This window comes from Hippocampus zosterae, chromosome 18, assembly GCF_025434085.1.
Source record: "Hippocampus zosterae strain Florida chromosome 18, ASM2543408v3, whole genome shotgun sequence".
In the NCBI taxonomy this organism is placed as follows: Eukaryota; Metazoa; Chordata; class Actinopteri; order Syngnathiformes; family Syngnathidae; genus Hippocampus; species Hippocampus zosterae.
In genome coordinates this window covers 3,953,828-3,975,954 of record NC_067468.1, presented here as the reverse complement: position 1 = coordinate 3,975,954, position 22,127 = coordinate 3,953,828, and the positions used below count along the sequence as shown (strand labels likewise).

Genomic DNA, 22,127 nt, shown 5'->3' with positions numbered 1-22,127 from the left:
CATCTGCATCCTAAGATGTGATTTTTATCACTAGAGACAAAAAAGGGTGTTTTGTTCCAAAGGAATAATCTGTTCTATCGGCTACTGCGGGAAGTATAGGCTGTCTCTGGCCTTTTGCCTTTGAGCAGACAAGTTGTGGCTTGCAGAGAGCATCACGGAAGTGCATGACTAAGCCTCTGAAATATTGCTCTCCTCGAGGTGTGTGCTAATCAAACTTGACGTCAACATTCGAGTGGCTGAATTTAATTAGCATTGTTTCCATTTTTGTTGTTGTTTTTTTTTTACACTTTGACTTTGGCACACACGAATGTGTGGAGCTTGGTGCCGCTTTGCACTTCTGCATTACCGTCATATGAAAAAGTGAAAATCAATAATGCATGACACAAACTGAAACACCAGGCTGTGGGCAAAGGGAGACTTCCTGTTCACTGCCGGTGCTTCTTTTCAAGGTCAGAGCTGGTTGGAGGCTAATTGATGTCCCCGGCATCCCTTTACCGCAGGGGGAGAAAAGAAAAAAAAAACACAACACGCTAATGCTGTCTGCAATAGAACAAGATTTATTGCATTGGTTCCTGGGTGGCTAATCTCAAGATGGCGATGAGCGATGGCAGCTCACAGTTGTCCGATTTGGATCACACTAAATAATGACGGGCTGATAACGTTACCGAATACAAAATTATTGCTCCAAATGTATTACAGCATAGTTTCAGGCTTAAACCGAAATTGGTCCAAATTATTTATACTTGCAATTTTGGGTTGAGGATTTAACCCAGAACATTGGGTCAAGATCACAATCTTTTTACCGTAGTAAATAGATTGAATCACAATTCAACTACGAGTAAAAACTACCTACACTGAGTTAAATCTACCAAAACGTGGGTCCCGTGTTATCAGAACTGTTGTGCTTATAAACGATACTATTTGTTTTTAACCAACATTTTCTAAGAAGAAGAAGCAACTTTCACTTGTCAAGGGTCGCCACAACAAGTCCCTCACATCATACACGTTTTAAAACTGCTGGGTCAAAAACTAACCCAAATGGGTTGTAATGGGTCATTGGGTCCAAAAGAGAATGAGACAATCCTGGGTTATTTACACCAAGAACATTGAGTTGTGGATTTGATGACCCCAGTATATTGAGTCAAGATTTCGATCCACCAAGGGGTAAAAACTACCTATACTGATGAGTTAAAGCAAGAAAGAAATTGGTTACCAGGTTAGCAGAATAGCTGTAGTTAAAAAAAATAATAAAACATTCAGAAGCAGCAGCAACTCCTGTCAGGTGTTGTCACCGCAAGCCACTTCCATGTTTGGCACTGTTTTTACACCAGGTGCCCCTCCTGATGCAACCCACCATACCACCCACCCTCCACTGCCGCTACACACACACACACACACACAAACACACACATTTTAATGGGTGGACCCTCCGAATCTGCTGAGTCAAAATTAATCAACTCAACCTTGGCTCTGTGCTCACAGCCATGGCTACCCAGCGAATAGCTTAGCAAACATTGATTTTTTTTTTGTGCAATGAAAAAAATGAATTGTTGAATATGCTCCATTTTATTTAAGCACATGGCTGCACACAATGAAATCATCTCGACTTTTTTTATGCAGATTATTCTTTCAAGCTTAGTTAAACTGGATTAGTAGTTACAAGAGTGTAATAATAATTAAGAAAACTAAACTATGTCACGCCTTTACAAGCGTGGCCAGCCATAGATTTATAGACAAAAGGCATGACCGGGGGGAGGGGGGGCTTGCCAATCATTTGCCAAAGTCACCCAGCAGTTCTTGAGACAAAGAAATGTACAACATACACACGGGAGCAAAATTATTGGCACACTGCTATTACAAAAGAAGAAGAATAACTAATAATAAATGAAAAAATATTGTTTTAAAATTACCAATACCCAAGGTAATCCTCCACGCACGATTAAGACTGTGTGCCGCGACGGACTTGCGCCAATCAAGAAAATAGAGCCTTCGGTGTTTAGCCACACTCCAACATGGAATAAGTCATGCTAGCAATATAGGTATGGCAACTTTATATAGCACATTTCATACACTGGGCAACTCAATGTGCTTCACACAACCAAAAGCACACCAGATAAAAGCACTAAAAACTCAAATACTCAAAGACATGAACAGGGCAGAGAGAACAAAAGTAGCTTATTAAAATTACTTTAAACAAATAACATAATGTACATTGACAGTTTAAGTACATTTGCAACCAGAAGATTTTAAAACATTTCATTGCAAAAGGAAATCATTGAACAATATTGCATTTTCCGCACTATAAGGCATCCACTAGATGGAGCTATGCTAAAGGGAATACAAACAATACAATACAGCTTTATTTTACAACCACTGCAGCTGTAACAAAACACTTCACAGAACATTTAAAAACCATGTGCAAGAAATCATAATATTGATCATATATAAGGCACATCAGATGATAAGGTACACTGTCGGTTTTTGAGAAAATGGAAGGCTTTTCGGTGCACCTTATAATGCGGAAAATACGGTACCTTTCTGAGCTAAATGAAAGAGCCCGCAGATCACAGAATCTTGAGGGTTTTATTTTTGTCAGCATTTCTTTGATGTGTTCAGGACCCAACCTATTCTGTAATTTATAAACGAAAAGCAGAATTTGAAAATACTGTATATTCTCCAGATGAGTGGTAGGCAGTGTAAATTCTTAAAGATTGGAATAATGTGTTGTGATCTCTTGGTCATGGTCAGAACATAGGCTGCAACATTCTGAATGAGCTGCAGCTGCTTGATGCTCTTCTGAATGAGTCCATTCAGAAAACCAATGCAATAATCAAATCCACTGGAGATAAAAGCTTGAATAAGTGGCTCCTGAGCTGCTCATAGCATGTGATCTTTTATGTTTTTCAGATGGTAAAAGGCTGTTTTAGTGATTCCTGAAAGTCTGTCAGCACCCCAAGATTACGGATTCGGTCTTTGTTTTTTTTGTTTTTTTTTTAAACAGTGACTCCAAGTGTTTACCAACAGCAGCTTTCTTCTTTATTGCCAAAAATTAATGCGTCTGTTTTTTTTTGGTTTTTTTTAAAGATGGAGGAAATTTTGGTTCAGTTGTTAATTTGATTTGGACAGCAGCTGCCAAACTTTCTCAAAGTTTAAATTGACTTTCCCTCCCAGGATGCAAAATGACTTCATGCAAGAGTTACAATACAATACAATACAATACATGCTGATTTATATAGCGCTTTCACAACAGCGGCAGCTGTAACAAAGCGCTTTACAAAACAGTTAACATAAAGTAAAATAATAAACACAACACATAACATAAAACACGGACAGTCGTGCAGTCCTAACCACTTTTCCGTCACACGCTTTGTTGTTTGAAGCGGTTTGAGATGAAAGAGGAGAGAATCAAAGTGTCCTTTAACCAGTGGATCAGAGACGTCATGCTCAAAATGTGCACACGTCGGCTACAAGCTAAGTTTCAAAGTCAACAAGAAGCTGTAGCATCCATTGACGAAAAAAGAGATTGGTTCACTTCTCCTGTCCCATGGAAATCCATTTCAATTCCAAGCGGCAACTCACGGTTCCAAATACGCATCGGCGCTCTTCGCCAACGCTCCTCTCTCCTCATCCTCAACTTCAGCGGCCATCCATCCAGCCGCACCAACGCCAACTGTCCAACAGCGCTGACATAGCCACTGAACAAATCGGGGTTGTGAAAAATGCTGCCCATTACTGGCGCAAAAAACACAAGCGCCCCAGGTCTATCCAGCACCGACAGTCAATGGCGCCGACATTCCTCCCAATCGAAATCTGTGCTGGTACAGGCGTGCTGCCGAGAAGGCGCAACCACCAAGCACAGATACTGCTCCTTTGACGAATGTCGTGGCCAAAAAGCGCTGAAAACAGTCCATATCAGGTCCACACAATGAAACAACAAACAAAAAAAAAAAAGTTAGTGCGGTTACAACTTGACATTCATAAATTAACAAGAACAAGAATGTGATAGACATAAATTTATTATGATTACTGCCTGCCAAAATGTGTGCTTGATTATCTGTAAATGGCTGACCGCTTTTGACTCGGATCATCACCGACTCACTGAAAACTGACGTGGGACGCATTTTGGAAAAGAGGACTTTATGCACAGAAGTCAGACATTTTACAATGATGTCTTTCTACACCACAACAATGAATATGAAATTATTTACTTTAATGTGTAGTGGAGGCTCTCAGCTTTTCTCAGATTTTTACAAACATATGGCCTTTACCATTCAGAAAAGCCAAAGAACACTTCCATTTTAAGTGTCTCAAAAGTATTTGAATAATTAAAACATTCATGCTGAATTTTTCATACTTGTGGTCACTTACTGTCTCAGTAAATGGAGACAAGTTCATGCTTTGGTTGGGGGGCCTGATGTGGCAAATACTTCACATTCTGTACTTAAGAAGTACAGATATACCTGCGTTAAAAAACTAAACAAAAAAAACAATAAACAATGTAAAAGTAGAAGTCCATATTTAACTCGTTCACTCAAGTTATAAAAAAGACAAGAAAAAGAAAAAGACTGAAATCTACCAAAGTAAAAGTACAATATTTTCCACATTATAAGACGTTTCAGATTATAAAGTGCACCATCAATGACTGACCTATTTTAAAACGCTATTTATTTATCGGGCACACTGCATTATAAGGTGCATAGAACAAAGGCTGCAATAGTGGATGTGGTTGTGCTATTCATCCACTAGATGGAGCTGTGCTCAAAGGAATACAATACAATACAGCTTCCTCGATATAGAGCCTACACAACTGCTGCCGCTGTAACAAAGCACTTAACAGAACATTTAAAATACTACATCCAATAAATCTGAATATTGATCCATATGTAGCCCCCTCAGGATGTAGCATGAAGCACGACATGAAGTCCAGAAATTACAGGGTTTATTCCTTGGCATAAATACGAATGGCTTGACAAAACAATACATGATAGACAAAAGTTATGAAAACAATTGATTTCACAAAAAGGCAACACAAACCTCGTGGGCTCACATCCACAAGGGGCTGAATATCCTTCGAAGTCTTTCTTGTCTCCTTCTTCCTTCGTTTAGTTAGTAGTGAACTTTGCTTTTGTTATGATGTTCGTTTCATAATGGCTGTGCAGAGCTCACAAAGTAGTTGTCTGTTGGAATATGTTTTGGTGAATGCACACGTCAATTAGTGTCGGACAGGTTACAATTGGTTCCTGCAAATAATCACCACTAGATGGCATCGGAACACTAACAGGGAAACAACTTGATGGGGAATATAAAGACTGTTAAATTCATATACGAGGCGTGTCGGATTATACGGTGCACTGTCCACTAGTGGAAAAAGTGAGTGCTTTTAGGTGCGCCTTATCGTGCAGAAAATACAGTAATTATCAAATCATTCTAGGATCAGATAACATCAAACTATTATTCTAAATAACCTCATGGATGGGGAGTAGTTTGTATTTCTGCATTCATAGACTCATCAAATACTGCTCTCTATTTCACATATGCTGTGTCGCTGCTTGCAGTACATGTGGTAGGGTGACCAGTGGCACGTTGGAAGCGTGCCAAGGCGATTTTTGCCTTTAGCACATTTGGCGCATATAATTTGAAGTGAACACTTTTTGGACGGAGGATGAGTGCTCTTCTTCTTGTCCGCTCGAAGCAAAGTGAAGTCACTCCCTCCTGCATAAAAACACGGTGAACACGCACGAGACAAGTGGCGCATCGTGTTAGTTCAAATTCGGTCTACTTTGAAGTAAAGTATTGGGGGATTAAACATGCAAGGCAGGCTGGGCGTGTGTCTGTCAGTCATTTGTGAAATGGCCATCTGCCACTATTTGACCCGGTTAGGGATGATTAACGGGCACGGACGAAATCCCACTTCCATCCTTGTTTAGTCCGTCCTTTTTAAAAAAAAAAAAAACAAATCTCGTCCTCCATCCGCCGTCCCCAAAATGGCCGTACATTGAGGATGGATGGACCGTTCCATCCCAGGAACAAAATGCCAATCTCTGCAGTCAAGATCTCAACCGGGGTCAGCTTTAGAAGGATTTATTGACAAACGTTTGTCGCTTAGTCATCATCAAGTACCAAGTTTTCTTTTGAACGAATAAGGAGATAGAATGTTCAGATATCTGTGGCACAAATTACAAGTAAAAAGTTGTCCGAAAACTATTACTCCAGTAGTCATCTGCGGACACTGCATGAAAAATTGCCATAAGTACAGTAACAAAGTACTTTAGTTTTACATCATTATTTCCCACTACTACAGGGACTGACTTGGCCATTGAAGAATCTCCTTCAAAAAGTCATGAATTGCTTTCATAAATCGCAGTAAAGCGGCGCACTATTACTTTTGTCTGAATGAATGTAAACAGAGAGCCCTATATGACTCTGACTTAATCTTGTTACTTCTGTCAGCAGTCACAACACATTATCAGTAAACACGAGTGAGCCTGTTCCGTCAGCACTTATATCCTTCCAACACAACCGCCACAATTTGGGAAGATGATGTTGTATGCTTTGGATCATGAGCTATTCCCTTGCGTCTCCATGCCATCCTCTTATACATTCTAACGTCCCATGTTCTTATCTATATTGGCAAATAAGTTAAATGTTTTCAACATCCAGGCAGTAACTTGAGGTGATCATGATTTTCAGTTCATGCTACAAGAGAAGGGCACGTGAGCAAGCAGTGCTAGGGGGCGGTCTCCATGTTCTCACTTCATGGCGCTGTCACGTCCCGTTTTTGCCAGCAGGGGGCGGGCTTTCTGCCCGCCGCTTGCACACCTGTCACCCATTTGTGAGTGATTGCTCAGCCTTTATTTGATCGCTCTGGCAGTCTACTCACTGCCGGAGTATTCCACGCCGTGCCAAAATTCTCTCGCCCAATTCCTATTCGTATTATTCATTGCCTCTTAGCCTTGTGGCTGTTATTGCGCGTCGTTGTTCCTCTTTCGAGTGAGATTTATATCATTGTCTAATCAGACCCTCCTTGCCACTTTCCCCGCAAGCGTTTTCTGTTGTTCTCTTTATTTTATCCCTGGTCCTTATTTTGACCAGCGCTTTTTGTTATTCTCCCGGTCGGGTAATTTTGTGTTCGTATTAAAGACTCCTTTTGTTCTCTGACAAAACCTCTTTCTGTGTCTGCTATTTCGGGGATCCACTTTCAGTTATTTTGTTGTGCACTAAGCATTAATTCCATCGCTTCGGGCACAACGTGACAGGCACGGACGCAGGATTACACGACGCTTTGTGTAGGATTGACACTAGTCAAGAAAATAGAGCCCCCCCCTTGACATGTTGAAAAAAAAAATCGCTTTTCAGGTTTACCACAACACTATCCAATCAGATATGCTAGGACATAGATGGGGAACTTGTTGCCCTGCCCACATTCTGAGTGCCCGCTTGTTTTATCACCCCCCCCCCCCCCCCCCACACACACACACACACACAAACACGCACACATCCCACACCAGGAAAAATAATAATAATAAAAAATTGGTGCGTACAATTTTGAACATGTTTGCTCTTCTACAGCGGACCCCTGCATATTATTTTGTGGATTTTTGCGATAGGGGGCATCAGTTCGACCTGGATTTTTGCTATCCAGCCCGTCCCTATCCCCATGCATAGTGGGGGTCCACTGTATCGTTTTAAATTGTAATATCACCATTAAACAGTAGCTGTCCGTCTTTGAATGGTAATTTTTATGCAAGCATTGGATTATCATCCTTTTTTAACCCTTTGTTATTGTATACTGGGTCACTCATACATGTATTGAGAAAGATATTATGAAAAATTCAATATATTAAGGAACTGTAAGATAAGATAAGAAAACCTTTGTTAGTCTCGCAATGGAGAAATTCCCAATATGTATATATTCGCTCATTAAAAAACAGACAATAACATACAATATTTTGTCCATATTTAAAATGGCATTTTTGTCATATATTTAGTTTTGAAGTGTGTCGTTCTATGTGGCAACCTGGGTTGCGCTGGACACATCCATCGTTTCATTTGCCCATCCCTGTGCTTTCATTTATTGTAGTTTGGAGCATGTTTTTGTTCTGCTTCTAGATTTGCTTCAATATAGAGTTGACTAAATGTTTGTTTGCCTCTTTATTAACAGCAACACCATATTAACTGAATATACTGTTGTAAAAAATCCCACAACATTCTTGTGTCAGTGCCAAATTAAACCCGAGTAGGGGGTTAAAAATTGTTTAGCTAGCAAAATGATGTCCCCCATACATATTGTTTCGTGCTAAAGTCAAATATCCTAGTATGGTAATAATGACCAATTTTCCACTTGGATTTTACATCCGATTTGTCAGTCGAGTCACTGTCAAGTGTGGTAGTGGAGTTCGCAACTGTCCATGTGTCACCACTTTGGAATGTGCTGTCTTCCCCCACTCATCGTGTACCACAACCACCTTTGCAAGAATGAACTTGTCTTGGACATCTCTTGGGAAACAAGCAACGCCAACGTTATTATCTGTAACAGTAACATCGATATGCCTTGAATTCACTTGTCTAGCGTGAATACCCACATGGCGAAACCAAGAGTCATGCAGGTGACGATGTGGCATTGAAAGATTACGCTTTGTGGTATGATGACTAAACATGACAGCTTTCAACTGTCATGTTTAGGGTTCAACATGGAGTTTCCTTCATTGTTCCACTTCCTTCTAATCTATTGCTAGGGTGGGATAGAAACATCATCAAGGAATACTCGTTCCCTTTTCTTTCCGAATAGAAAATGTGTGAAGAATAATACAGTGGTACCTCTACTTATAAAATTAATTGGTTCTGGAATAAATTTCTTCACTAGAAAATTTTGTAAATCGAGATACGTTCTCCATGTAAATGCCCTAATCCGTTCCAAGCCCTCCTAAATTCAGACTTAAGGGTTTCCTAAAACATAAAAATGCATCAGAATATGTAACAAATAGATGTAACAATTATATTATTGCACAATAAATGAGACTTTGCAATATGTAAAAAAACAAAACAAAAAATAAAGACGAAAAATGATGGTCATTTAACTTTTAACTGCGTCCTCATCAGTTTTTGCCCTCTTTGGTTCATGTTCTCTCTCAGAAGTGGGGTTTGCCTGGTGTTTTGTAAAGAACCAATCCAAGGACGTTTGCTTTTGTCAGGTTTTAACAATCCTTCGAAAATGTCCAAGGCAAACATCAGCATAGCGAGCACATTTACATAAAACTATCTGAAGACCTCATGGCCCGAGCAGCGAATGACGAGGATGCTTCATACACACATATCTATCCATCTATCCATCTATCCATCTATCCATCTATCCATCTATCTATCTGTCTGTCTACAGTATATACCTACGCACAAGTCGCACAGACGCATACGTAGAAGACGTTCAGAAAACTCGGAGATGCGACAAGCAGCCCTTACTGTGTTTTTACCTTTCGTATCTTGAAAGGTATTCCATAACAAGAGGCAATGTTTTCCTGTTGAGGCGTTTCGTAACTTGAAAATTCAACATGAAGAGACGTTCATAAGTAGTGGTAACCCTGTAAATGGAGTGGCACTTGTTCATCTGAAAGGACTTGAGATGTAAGGCTGGAAGAAAAAGTTTCAAGTCAAGCCCCCCCCCCTTCTTTTAGTGTGTAATTTTTTACAAATAGCAGTTCTCGACTTGATTATTCAACGGCTTCTTACTTTTATTCCCCAGATTTGAAAACGTACGTTTACTTTTTACTTCTTACTTTGTCAAAAGAAGCATGTTACTTTGTTCAACCTCTGCGGGTGATGACACCATTTAGCGATATTAAATCAACCGCAGTTGAGATCTTGATCGACATCCCGGGGTATATTTCCAAGTTTGGGAGGAATGTTTATCTTCAATTAAAAAGCATGATTCTTATCAGCTTGATTAAAGTCCTTAAAATCTTTCAGAGAATTATCGAGCTCGTGAATCAAGCCAACACTTTTATTGTCACAGAGTGCAATTTGTTTTGTCGATGTATTTCCACATGAAGAAAATTATCTAATCTTCAATCCAGATTATTTTATTTTGTGCAACCATTTACCAAAATAAAATTGAGTAAATTTAACACAGCATTTTAGTCAGCGTAGATAAGGAGATGAATCAACATTTGATATATTCTCTCATTTCAACCGTTTTAATGATCGCATGCATCTTCTACATCACTCCCTCACTTCATATCTTCTGCATCCTCCTTGCCTGACTCTGACAGCAGTGCACCTGCTACCGGCCAGAATGTCCTGCTGTTGTCATTTCCACACATTTGGTGTCGCCGTGAAAAAGGATGAAGCCTTTTGGTCATTTTGACAAAAACTGTTTTCCTCTCCCCTTCTCCACTTCACTTGTCTCTCAATGTGGCAACTAATTGGCTTTGCAAATGGTTACTCTCTTCCTGAATCAAGTCTTTGCATACGCGGCAAGAGGATGGACTACTAGTCCATTGCTTGAGAACAAAGGTGGCAGAATTTGCAGCATTTATTATACTGAAGACTTTGATGTACTCTTAAGCACGGGAAGAAAGAGTCTCATAAGGCAGGAAAAAAACAACTGATTGCATATACTCAATGTAGTATAATTTGTAGACAATGTCTGTACAGGTGATTAGTCACAAGCCACTCAGGATGTAATCATACTACGAGTCATAATGACACTTGGTTACATTGTAAATACTGGACAACAAAATCTGACATCAGCTCCCTAGTTTTGGTTTTTAATTTATCAGTGAGGGGGTCTGCAGGTACGAGTCATTAACAGCAACAAATAATAAGATAATCCTGATTTGTATGTGTTTTCAGGTAATAACTGCTTTGTCTTCAAGTAGCACATGCAGAAGAGTATTTGAACAGTTGTCTGGTAGTTGTATATTGATTCATCCGTGAACAAGCAATAAGCAGAGTTGCTCTATCGTTCAATAAATCAGTTAAAATCGTATGAATAAGCTCCATGTTATAATGGGTCGAAATCCAGAGCCTGACATCGTATTCCAGGAAAGGTTTGATTCAGTTCAGCCATTTCTCAAAACAGTGTCTTAGGGTTGTCAGTATTTTTAGAGCCACGCCCCGACAGTGCAACTGTAGACGTTGCTCTTGCATTACCTCTGTCTCCCACACACTCATTTACATTCTCAACAGAGCTGCGCAACAATGAAGCCACATTCCCTTTGCTGCTTATACTGCAGCATCTGTTGGTCAAAATTCCCTTTGGGGTTAATAAAGTTGACCCTTCAAATTGATTAACACATCACCATATACGTACTTAGCTAATGAAAGGTCTTTTTTTTAAACACGTTTACAAGGCCCCATATAACAGATGTAAGTGATTGATGAAGTTGGCCTGGCAGATAAACCAGAATGGGCTGGGAATTACAGAAAGGGAAACCCACATATGTAAGGGAATGGCTAGCGATAAAGAGAAACCTATTTTTAATGGACAAAACACTCTCTGGTATACAGTAGAGGAAGACTACTAAGCAAAATAACGGTGGGTGGTGAGGCAGAGAAAAAAAATGCACCCTGTCAAAGGCTAGTTGCTGATTGTGCAGCATTGGTGAAGGCATGGTTCCACATGGACACCAGAGAGGAAAAACATTGGCATCAAGGCTCAGCGAAACGAAATGTGGTTGTCTGAGGCCATAGAAGGGTCAGCGAGAAGTAGGAAGTGACTGTCAGATAAAGGACGGATACAGATGAGAGCTAAGATGACAGCGCTAAAGTGTGTTTTAGTGAACAGGACTGACAACGATGTGAGGAAGGAGAAATTATCCTGTTGGGAATTGTAGGTTGCATGGGGCAGTATACGGGCGATGATAATGATGAAGGCAAAGCGTTCGGGATTTCATGAACTGAAGAAATGCGTGATATTAAGGCAGACGATGCACTTGAACTTGTAATTTTATGCTTGTCGAAGTTTGATGAGTTTAACCCTTTCATGCTCCCTGTAACCTAATAACAGGATAAGCTGTCCACTGAAGTAACCGCTGTCCCTAAACGGGTTAAATGTAGAAGCAAATGTTCTCATAGCAGATGATGGAAATAGAATAAATGTACAACAGAGTCACACTCTTGCCATCACAAAACCTTAAACTCTGTGTTCATAAATGTTTCAACATTACACATGCAAGGGTAAAAATTGGGTTACAGTGAAACTCCTCTACAACGAAATCATGTTTGCAGCAAGAAATTTTTCACAACAGGGGGTTTTTCACTGTAGCAAATTTGATCTCAGATGTAAACACACATACACACACACACACACACACAAACGTATGTGTACTCTTATTTTTATTCCAATAGTGCAGAAGTAGGAGCATACACTTATTTGACACTTCATATAATCAGTGTCGAAAGAAAAAAAGGGAAAGAAATTGCGAAATTTACGATCAGCATTCACTTTCACATACATCAATTTCCTGGATAATGTCTTTTATTTTGCTTCCTCCGTCTTTCATTTTGATCACTTTTACCCTCTCGTCCAGCGTCAGAGCTCTTCTTGTCTTGGCTACTTGACATCCAAAGGTACGTTTTGTAGCCATTTTAGCAATGTAATGTTCTTGCTGCATCTGAAACTAAGAATAACAAATACTTCCTGGACTACTGCGCATATGTAAACCAGTGTGGTGGTTGCTGTTGCTGTTTCCGAACGAAGCAGTAGAGGTCGCTGTTGATTTAGACTTCGTTGTAGTGAGTCTCATCGCGAGGCAAGAGCAGAGAAAAAGATTTCATACAACGCAACAGGGTTTTTTTTTCATTGTATGGGGACCAGGACAGTGGGAATGGTGTTAATTAGTGATGGGTCCATGAGGCCTCATGAGGCGTGTCGACACACTGACACACTGTGTTGATACTGTGCTGATACTGTGTCACTGACCACTGCCACCTGCTGGACCTTCAAGATCCCTGCAGCCAACCCACTTAACAGACTGAACTGACTGATAAATTGTTTTGTATATTGAACATATAAAATATACAATTCGGTAATAAATTGGCAAAAGGTGAAGGTAAGATATAAAAAAAGGAAAAGAAAATAGTCATCATCACAAATATGTGTTCAAAGGAGTAGAAAGAAGCAAAAAACCTACCCCGAGTCCTACCCCTTCTTATATATGAATTGATCATTTTTCTAAATAGGAAAGAAAGTCTAAATATCAACAAATGCTTTTACCCTTATGTATGCTGTACTAATACATTTTTACAACATTAGGTTTGTATATACAGTACATACTCTTTAGAGCACATGCATATGTCGATTTTCTCATATTTATAATGGATGCTACATTTCATTAATATATTAAATAATCTCATCAATGTATTTCTGATGTATTGCTATATTTCATGAGTGTATCGAATTTATCAGCTTAATTCTGATTTGTGTAGTTGTCTTGTACTACTCTCGAATTCATTTTTAATCTCAGCAAGAGAGTTCCTCATTTTACTGGTCCGTTTCAGAATCATTCCACAGATTTACACCTATTACAGATACACTCCTTTGTGTGATGTTCGTTCGTGTTTTGGATTTTTTTGTATAGATTAGTACCCCCTAAATTATGACAACTTTCTCGAATTTTAAAAAGCTTCTGGATCTTTTGGCAAAGGTTATAGTGTGCTTTGTACATTAATTGGGCGATTTTGAAGTCAATCAGGTCATGAGATTTCATTGTTTAATTTGATAAACAGTGGATTTGTGGGTTCCGTCTATTTGGAGCCAGTGATTGTTCCGATTGCTTTGTATTGTAGTTTCAAAACGGTGTTTTACTGGCATTTCCCCATATTCCCACACAATAGGTCAAATATGGAAGTAATAAAAGTATAAGGTGTACAAGGATCTCTTATTCAGCACATCCTTAGTTTTTGGGAGGATCCCTATGGTTTGGTATATTTTTCTTTTATTATCTATTATGTAGCTGCCAGCACGGTTTTGTATCTACAACTGTTCCAAAACATTTTCATAAGGTCATTCATCGATTTGATGATGAAGTGTATACAATATTCACATCCATGCATTCATTTTGCAACATTCAATGTGTTCAAATAATGTGAAGATCATTTGAATGAGGATGCTTGTGGGCTTTTATTTCACAAATTTTTATTGAGAAAAATAAGATGCTCCAATGTTTTAAACTTCAGCCTGTTGCGTCTTTTACAAGCGATTTCTCCTGCTGTGGAGAACACACGCTCACAAGGGACGAATGAGGCTGGCTTACAAAGGAACTCCTTTGCGAGGTGGGAGAGGTTTGGGAAAGAAGTGTGTTGGTCCTTCCAGGACAGCTGCTTCCTGGAACCTTGATTGTCAAACATGGAGTGGAGAGTCAACCAATAATAATTACTGCTTGTCAATTAAATCATCAACATAGCAACCGTGAAAAGATGAGTGAACGTTTTTTGTATACCTGGCGTAATACTGGGTGTATCGCGAACTTCATTCTCATCCTTGGCCCGATAGTGCCTCAGCATGGTGGAGGTGCTTGTTGGTGTATGACAATTCGACTTGGCAAATTCGACATTTCACCTGTAATGAAATGTGAATAAGAAGTAACTAAGAGTTACCTTGAAATGTATTCGGATTAGAATGGTACAACACATGTCAATAATCTGAGAGGCACTCGGCGAGTGCCTCTCGCCGAGAGGCTCTCGGCGACAGAAGGCGATTTGAATAAATAAATAAATAATACCTTATTCTCCAGGACATCAAAATGGTCCCACACGGCGGATGATTTGCGTCTCTGCTCCATAATCGGCAAGGCACGAACACGAAGTCTGCACTGACACGAACTTCGACAAGCGAGCGTGAGTGAGGTCTGGCTTGTTTCGGCAGGTGGCATTGTGTCGCCAAACGACTTCCTTATAAACACTGTGCGGCGGGCTTTTGCTGCGTCAACGCCCTCTGCACTGAGTCGACGCCCCCTGGACTAAGTGGCGCAGCCTGTACTGTGCCAAGCAGCCGATGCGGTCTAAACTGCACCGGTGCAGTTCACGTGTCAATTAGCAGCCTGGACTGTGTCAACGCAGCCGATGTGTCAATTAGCAGCCTGGACTGTGTCAACACAGTCGATGTGTCAATTAGCAGCCTGGACTGTGTCAACGCAGCCGGTGTGTCAATTAGAAGCCTGGACTGTGTCAACGCAGTTCACGTGTCAATCACGTGACATAATGAGCCAGCACATGCATCGACACGTGGTTTGCTCTGTAAGCCCGGCGCATGTGTCAATGCATCGGTGTCGCTGGACCCATCACTAGTGTTAATGCATGAAGATTTTTTTTCACACTAGGGAGTATTTTCTCCCATGTAGGTTTCGTTGTAGAGGAGTTTCGCTGTAGCTGATTCATGCTAAAGCTTTTTTTTCAGGACTAATTAAAAAAACTTTGACAGTAATGTGTCATCAAATCTTAAAAAAGAGCAGTTTATGTTTGCCACAAAATTGTCAAACTTATATATTTAAATTTTACAGTAAAACCTTAAAATCCATACATAGGGGCAAATTTAGCATGTGAATCAGACCTGCACATTATCAGTATGACTCTTTTCACGCAAAACAAAATGCTATTGTCAGACATTTGTGTTACGAACTCGGGTAAACCGAGTTAGGGAGGGGATCCAAAAAAAGTAGACAAAAACAAGGTCTCCGATGTAAAGACAATTTAATGTCCAAATCGAACCGAAAATAAGCGAGAACATAAAGCGCTGGTCCACAATGAGGACCAGGAGGTAAATCAAAAACGACTAACAAAAGGTGCTTGCACAAAAGAGCAAGAAAAGGAAAGTAAAGCCCACAAACTACGAACGAAAAACAATGCAACACTTTGTACACGCAAGAAAAGCCAGATCATCAAAACAAAATGGTACTTCCACACAAACTTGGTACAGAGACTACACGCGAAAACACGACGAGGTCAAAAGCCACTAGTCAATGAGGTAAGCAATGCCATAAACAATACTCCCACAACCGGTGTAGAACGTAGGAGTCCTTAAATAGTGTCTCTATTGATTAATGATTGCCAGCAGGTGTGCTAGGGAGACCGCTCCTGCCACCTGCTGGCCAGACCGAAAAACCGAAATGTGACAATTTGATCAAAACGGCATTCTCATAAATAAAAGCTGGTTGAAAATTGGTTCATAAAACTAAATGGGGTAGCATAAAAATATGTTTTAGTGACTCCACTGTTTTTAATACGAAGACAAAATCGCATACACTGATTTAGTAGATATAAACACATAACGGGGTAGGACTAGATAAGTTTTTTACTTCATCCTACTCCCGTGAACATAATAACGGTGTTGAATGAAGACTGATTTCTTTCTTTTTACTTTTTTATCTACCTTATTTTCTGTCAAATTATTACTGTATATGTTTTATGTTCAATAAACAAACAAACAAACAAACACTATAGAAGTCTGGCGGCCATATTGGATGGGGCAAGATCACGGTCAAAGATCAGAAATATATCGTTCAGAGCTGAACAGGAAATGATGACGATCAGTGATGTGATGCCAGAGATAAACAAATACATTTTTGTCATCAGTAAATGTCCTATTAATCCTGCTCAACACATCTGCATATATTTTGAAGTATTTTTATTATATTACATATTTATTTTTTAATTTATGTGCCATTCAACGTGACTCAGCTGGAGGTGAGGCAGCACCCTAGTGCCCTCTATTGACCATATGCTTCCCTTGCAATATTCCCTCTAAATTCACTTAATTTTGGAAATTGCAGAGGTGGCCATTGTGAGTATGGCAGGTCAGTCAGTTAGCTCTGTATTATAGGGCCAGCCCAGTCTTTGTGAGTCGGCTACAGACAAATGGACTTGAGGACTGACTTACCGCTAGTATGTCACACTCAGGTGCCACGCAGGCAAATGCAGAAAAACAAACAAACATATTTGATACGTTTCAGTCCCACAGACCTCAGTGGCATCTGTCTCATATTGGTTTTTTTTTTCACTAATCGCCACGCTGTGTTTGCGTGCGTGCGTGCGTGCGTGCGTGTATTGTTTTTATTCGATTTTTTTTCTTTATTTGGCTGTGTCGTCTTGTGCGGCGCCTTTGTGTGACACGGAAACACGTTCTCAACGTCGATTCGCTGTCACCAACGAGGGATGAACTCGCTGGACGGCCTGAAAAACTGACGGAAACGGGGGAGGTAATGTCCATCGCTAAGGAAATAGCCTACTTCAGTAGGTGCAGTGGAAGTTGTGATCAATCTAAATCGGGAAATCACACTTTCTTCCTGGCCATGCTGTACAATCTTTCTGCTCCATAAGAACTATCGAATATTTTTGTTGCCTTTATGCTCATGGTCAGCATAAGTTAATCATTTGAAATACGTGTGCACGCTTTTCCGCACACACCCACACGCACACAAAAGTCAGTGAACAAAAAAAGGTGGTAAGCAAATATTGTCTCATTCAGGGTTGAAAAGTGGCTCTGGCACACCAGGTATGTGTGAGGTTGAGGATTTGGCATCCTGTGCTGATGCTACACAATCCACCTAATGAGAAAAGCAAAATGGCTTGAATGAGTCATCATTTTTCCAAGGTGATGTGAGAAAGTTATCCTCGTGCCTCTCAACCAGCCAACAGTGAAACGGCGAGATAGTAGCGTCCTCTTGTGGCTATTTGTGACATACATTTGGATGAGGGCGTGCCAATTAAACATCTGACACTGTAATTGTAGTTTGACTTACGGTACAATTTTACTCAAAATGTTTTGTCGTTCATTTGATATTAGACCAGGAATATTTCCTCCACATATTTGTGATTCAGAAAAAACGTTTTTGGAATGGGCATCATTTTTTAATTTGGCTTTTGTATTTCCTGTCAGTATCACGGGTTGAGCATGTAAGAAGTTATGCTTATATGCCTTTTGCTTCATGCCCTTGTCTGATGTAGGTAGGTAAGTAGGTAGATAGATAGATAGATACTACAATTAAAAAGTGAGAGCAAAAGGTGGGGAAAGCGTGACTATTTCTATGTAATAGTGTCATTTGAAATGAGAAATTTAATCAATAATCGAGACTTACGGATGTCACGGTACACCACTGATGACAATGTCCGATTCACAGTGCAGGGGTTGTGGGTTCAAATCCGGGCTCTGGCCTCCCTGTGTGGGTTTGCATGTTCTCCCCGTGCCTGCACTGTCAAAACAGTTGGGTCGAAAAAATAACAAATTTTGGGTTAAATTTGACCCAATGACTGTTTTTAAAAAAAAAGAACCGACCCACACTTGGGTTAATTTGAGCCAAAAAGTAGGTTATTCAGTTGTCACTGAGGGTTAAGGGTTACATTAATATTAGAAATTGGGTCAAATATACAGTATATATATAAATTATGCAGACCAACTTTTCTAAATCTTATCTGAACTCTCCTGCCCATTGCCACTGCACTCGAAACAAAAAGCTCACAATGCCAACACAAACACAGTTACAAAGCAACGTGACGATTTTCAAAATATTAAAATATGTAAAGTACCGTACCCAGTGAGAAATGAAGAAATCCGAATGTCAAAAGTGTCGACCTGCAGACATGAACAGCAAGTCATAGAAGCCAATCAGTCTTGATTGGTTGATTTTTGACCCAACAATTCAGGCATATAACCCAGTAAATGTTTAATTTGAACCAACAATTTGGTTACTTCCATAAGAAATAACCCCCAATTTTGACCCAACACAAACAATCCAAAATTGAGCTCACGAAATAACCCAACTGTTTTTAAAGTGTGCATAGGTTTTCTCTGGTTACTCCGTTTTCACCCCAACAAACAGGCATGGAAAATTAATGGAACACTCTAAATTGCCCCTAAAATTGATCGTGAGTGCGGATTGTTGTTTGTCTATGTGTGCCCTGCAATTGTCTGGCAACCAGTTCAGCTGGGATCGGCTCCAGCACACCCGGGACCCTCATGAGGATAAGGGGATGGATGAAACTTGTTTTTCAATTATATATGGTCTCATGTGCCACATTGTACTAAGTAATGCTACCTTATTAGAGGATTTATAGACTGTTGTAAAATATTTTATACAGTATACAGTATATCATATAGTCTATCTTTAGACATTTTAATATGTAATCTGTTTCATTGTAATATCGGACACACGTGGGACTCATTCACTTAACTGGTGTTTTTCCAGCTTACTATTTTCTTATTGAGGTCAGTGGCAGTATTGAGAGAAAGCAAGTGGGTAGCCAGAAAAAAAATACTGATGAAAAATAAACTTTTATGTAAAATAAAAATGAGTTCTTTAAAGAAAACATGTCTTTGTGGCCACAAAACAAACCATCTTTTGCATTCTAAACTCTGTAGCGTAGGGGGACTTTGATGCAGGAATTCTCATCATGCTGAGCGGCATTATGAAAATAGTAAGAAATAAGAATTATGTTTTGATCGTAAATTTTAGATGTTAATTATTTGATGGTAGTAGTCGCAGACTTGTGTTTATCCACCTCTTTTACACAATTATTGTTCGCTCGCTTCATTTTAGAGCCATAACTAAGTATTACAGTTTAAGTTTATGGCATTAAATACAAGATGTCGCAGCTTTATTTAATAATATTTGTTTTTATTTGTTTGACATTGAGACACAAGTTTCCGGCCATAAATCTGACAAGTGATACATACATTCTGCGTGACAAGAGTGGGACGGGAAGGACGTGTGTGTGTGTGTGTGTGTGTGCGTGTATGTGTGTGTGTGTGTGTCTGTTTCCCATCCCCCCATACTCCCCATGCCATCTACGACGATGGAGCCACCTACAAAAGGATGCCATTTGCCCTAAAAAGATTAAATGTGGTATTGTACAGCCCAGCATATGTCAGACCTCGGAAAACAATTTATAGCTTTATTGTTTATCTCACTGAAGAAATGCATAGGCAAACCTGTTATTTGAGTGATAACACATGACTGCACTTTCATTTTGAGAGAATAAAATTATCCCCCCCCCCCCCCCCCCATGTGTTGCGTATGACAATGTCTTGAATGAACAAAGGAGTACAAGGGGCCACCTTGAGGCAAGAGGAAATCCACAAATTCTACAAGAATAGCCGCAATAGGAAAATAGTTGTCATTTTAGAATACTGTGACAGGTCACAACTTTCGTAAATTAAAAATGCCCAAACAAGTGAATGGCAATATACTTGTACAGTTCATAGCGTGTTTATACTCTAAAATAATTGACTGCAGTCACAAAATGTGATGGCGTAATTAGTATTTTGTTTATTTTCAGTGGCCCAAATCTGCCTGCTTTGAATGGGAACGATTGCTCAAGATATGCATATTTCTGAATGATTTGTCAAATGCGTGGGATGATGGAAGTGAAAGATTCGCAGACTTCTGGTGGAGTGCATCATGTTTTGTCCTGAGCATGGGTTAACAGCAGCATTAGCCACTGCAGCAGACAGCACATCCCTCGCCCCGTCCCAAGACTTGGAAAAATAAAGCCGGCATACCATTGGCTAATTTCCAACACTTTTGGACCCAACAGAAAAAATATTTGACAGTAATATTTGTATTCCTTTTAGGGTGTTCAGAACAAACACAGCTAATATACTCTGTATTGATCTGCATAAGCATGTGTGCAGCACATCGGATGGTCAGGCACCAAAAATCATTGACACTTCTAAGCGTCGATATGGCGGCCCGGTAGTCCAGTGGTTAGCGCATCGGCCTCACAGTGCAGAGATGCAGGGTTTGATTCCGGCCTTCCTGTGTGGAGTTTGCATGTTCCCCCCGGGCCTTCGTGTGGCCTCTCCGGGTACTTCCGGTTTCCTCCCACATTCCAAAAACATACATCGCAGGTTAATGAAACACTTTAAATTGTCCCTGCGTGTGTGTGTGAGCGCGAATGGTTGCTCGTTTCTGTGTGCCCTGCAATTGGCTGGCAACCGGTTCAGGGTATCCTCCGCCTACTGCCTGAAGACAGCTGGGATAGGCTCCAGCACACCCGCAACCATTGTGAGGATAAGTAGATCAGAAGATGGATGGATGGAGTGTCTATGTTCAGACTCATTAGCAATTTTCATTTGAGTGATTTAAGTTGATATTTTAATGCATAATTAAAAATTCATGAAGACAATCATTTTTGTGATAATCATCGACCAAAGTCCACTAATGACTTTTACTGATGGGCCCGTGCTAGTTCTCACACGACATGAATGGACTGCATTGCATGTCCTGATTCTTTCTGTTTTTGTGGGTGTCTTCTGCAGCTTCCACCAGCACCACTACTAAAGCCAAGACCTCCAGTCATGTGACGCGCTGCAGTGATAGCCAGAAGAACTACTGTGTCAACGGAGGGGAGTGCTTTACCCTAGAAATCATGCCTGGCAGCACTAAGTTTTTGTGCAGGTAAGGACTTGGAACTTGTGTTCTTCGTTTTGATTGAACATTTTTGTGCCTGTGATGGGTTTGCTGTTTTTGTGTTATACTGGGTGTTCTCTCTGTCAAGCTACTCTGGAAATGGTTCATTTCACTCAAATGATACTGAGCCTGAGAGGCCAGGAAGGAAACTATGCAGTATATTCATGCTGAGCAGCCACTAAATTAATGCTACAGTTCTTTGACAATTTAAGCTTGAATGTCCAAGAAAATATGGATATCTGCCTTTGCAAAAGTAGAAATGCAACAATTTAGTTTATCAAGCGAGTTAAAACGTACTTAAAGGAAGGCTTCATTAAATTTATTTGTGGCTTGATTGGTAGTACCGTATTTTCACGACTATTTGACGCACCGTACTAATGGCCGCAGTCTCATTAATGGGTGACATTTCTGTATTTTACACATACACAGGACGCACCGTACTAATGGCCGCAGTTTTACAGTGGTAAAACATACGCCAGCTTAAACATACGGCATGCATGCGCGCACTCTAACACGTTAGCTTGAAGCATTGCCACACTCGATACAAGTGTTGGTACTGGCTTGAGGCGTCCCTTTAGCGTCCACTTACACGCCCACCCTTCACCATTGGCGGACTAGCTTGCCTGTCCTCTCTCTCCCTCTCTCTCTCTCTCTCCCTCTCCATATATGTATATATACACGCCCACCCTTCCCTGATTGGCCCACTTCTTTCCCGCATGCCTGGCCACA

At 40.2% G+C, this 22,127-nt stretch overlaps 1 protein-coding gene across 6 annotated transcripts in view; it reads left to right on the top strand.

Moving 5' to 3' along the window:
* Nucleotides 1-22,127, top strand: part of nrg1 (neuregulin 1) — a 44,938-nt gene that overhangs the window by 1,825 nt on the left and 20,986 nt on the right. For all 6 annotated transcript variants that reach the window (XM_052050087.1, XM_052050086.1, XM_052050089.1 and 3 more), the window contains one exon: nucleotides 21,248-21,386. In XM_052050087.1, the coding sequence (XP_051906047.1) occupies nucleotides 21,248-21,386 (139 nt within the window). The remainder of the gene's footprint in view (nucleotides 1-21,247; nucleotides 21,387-22,127) is intronic.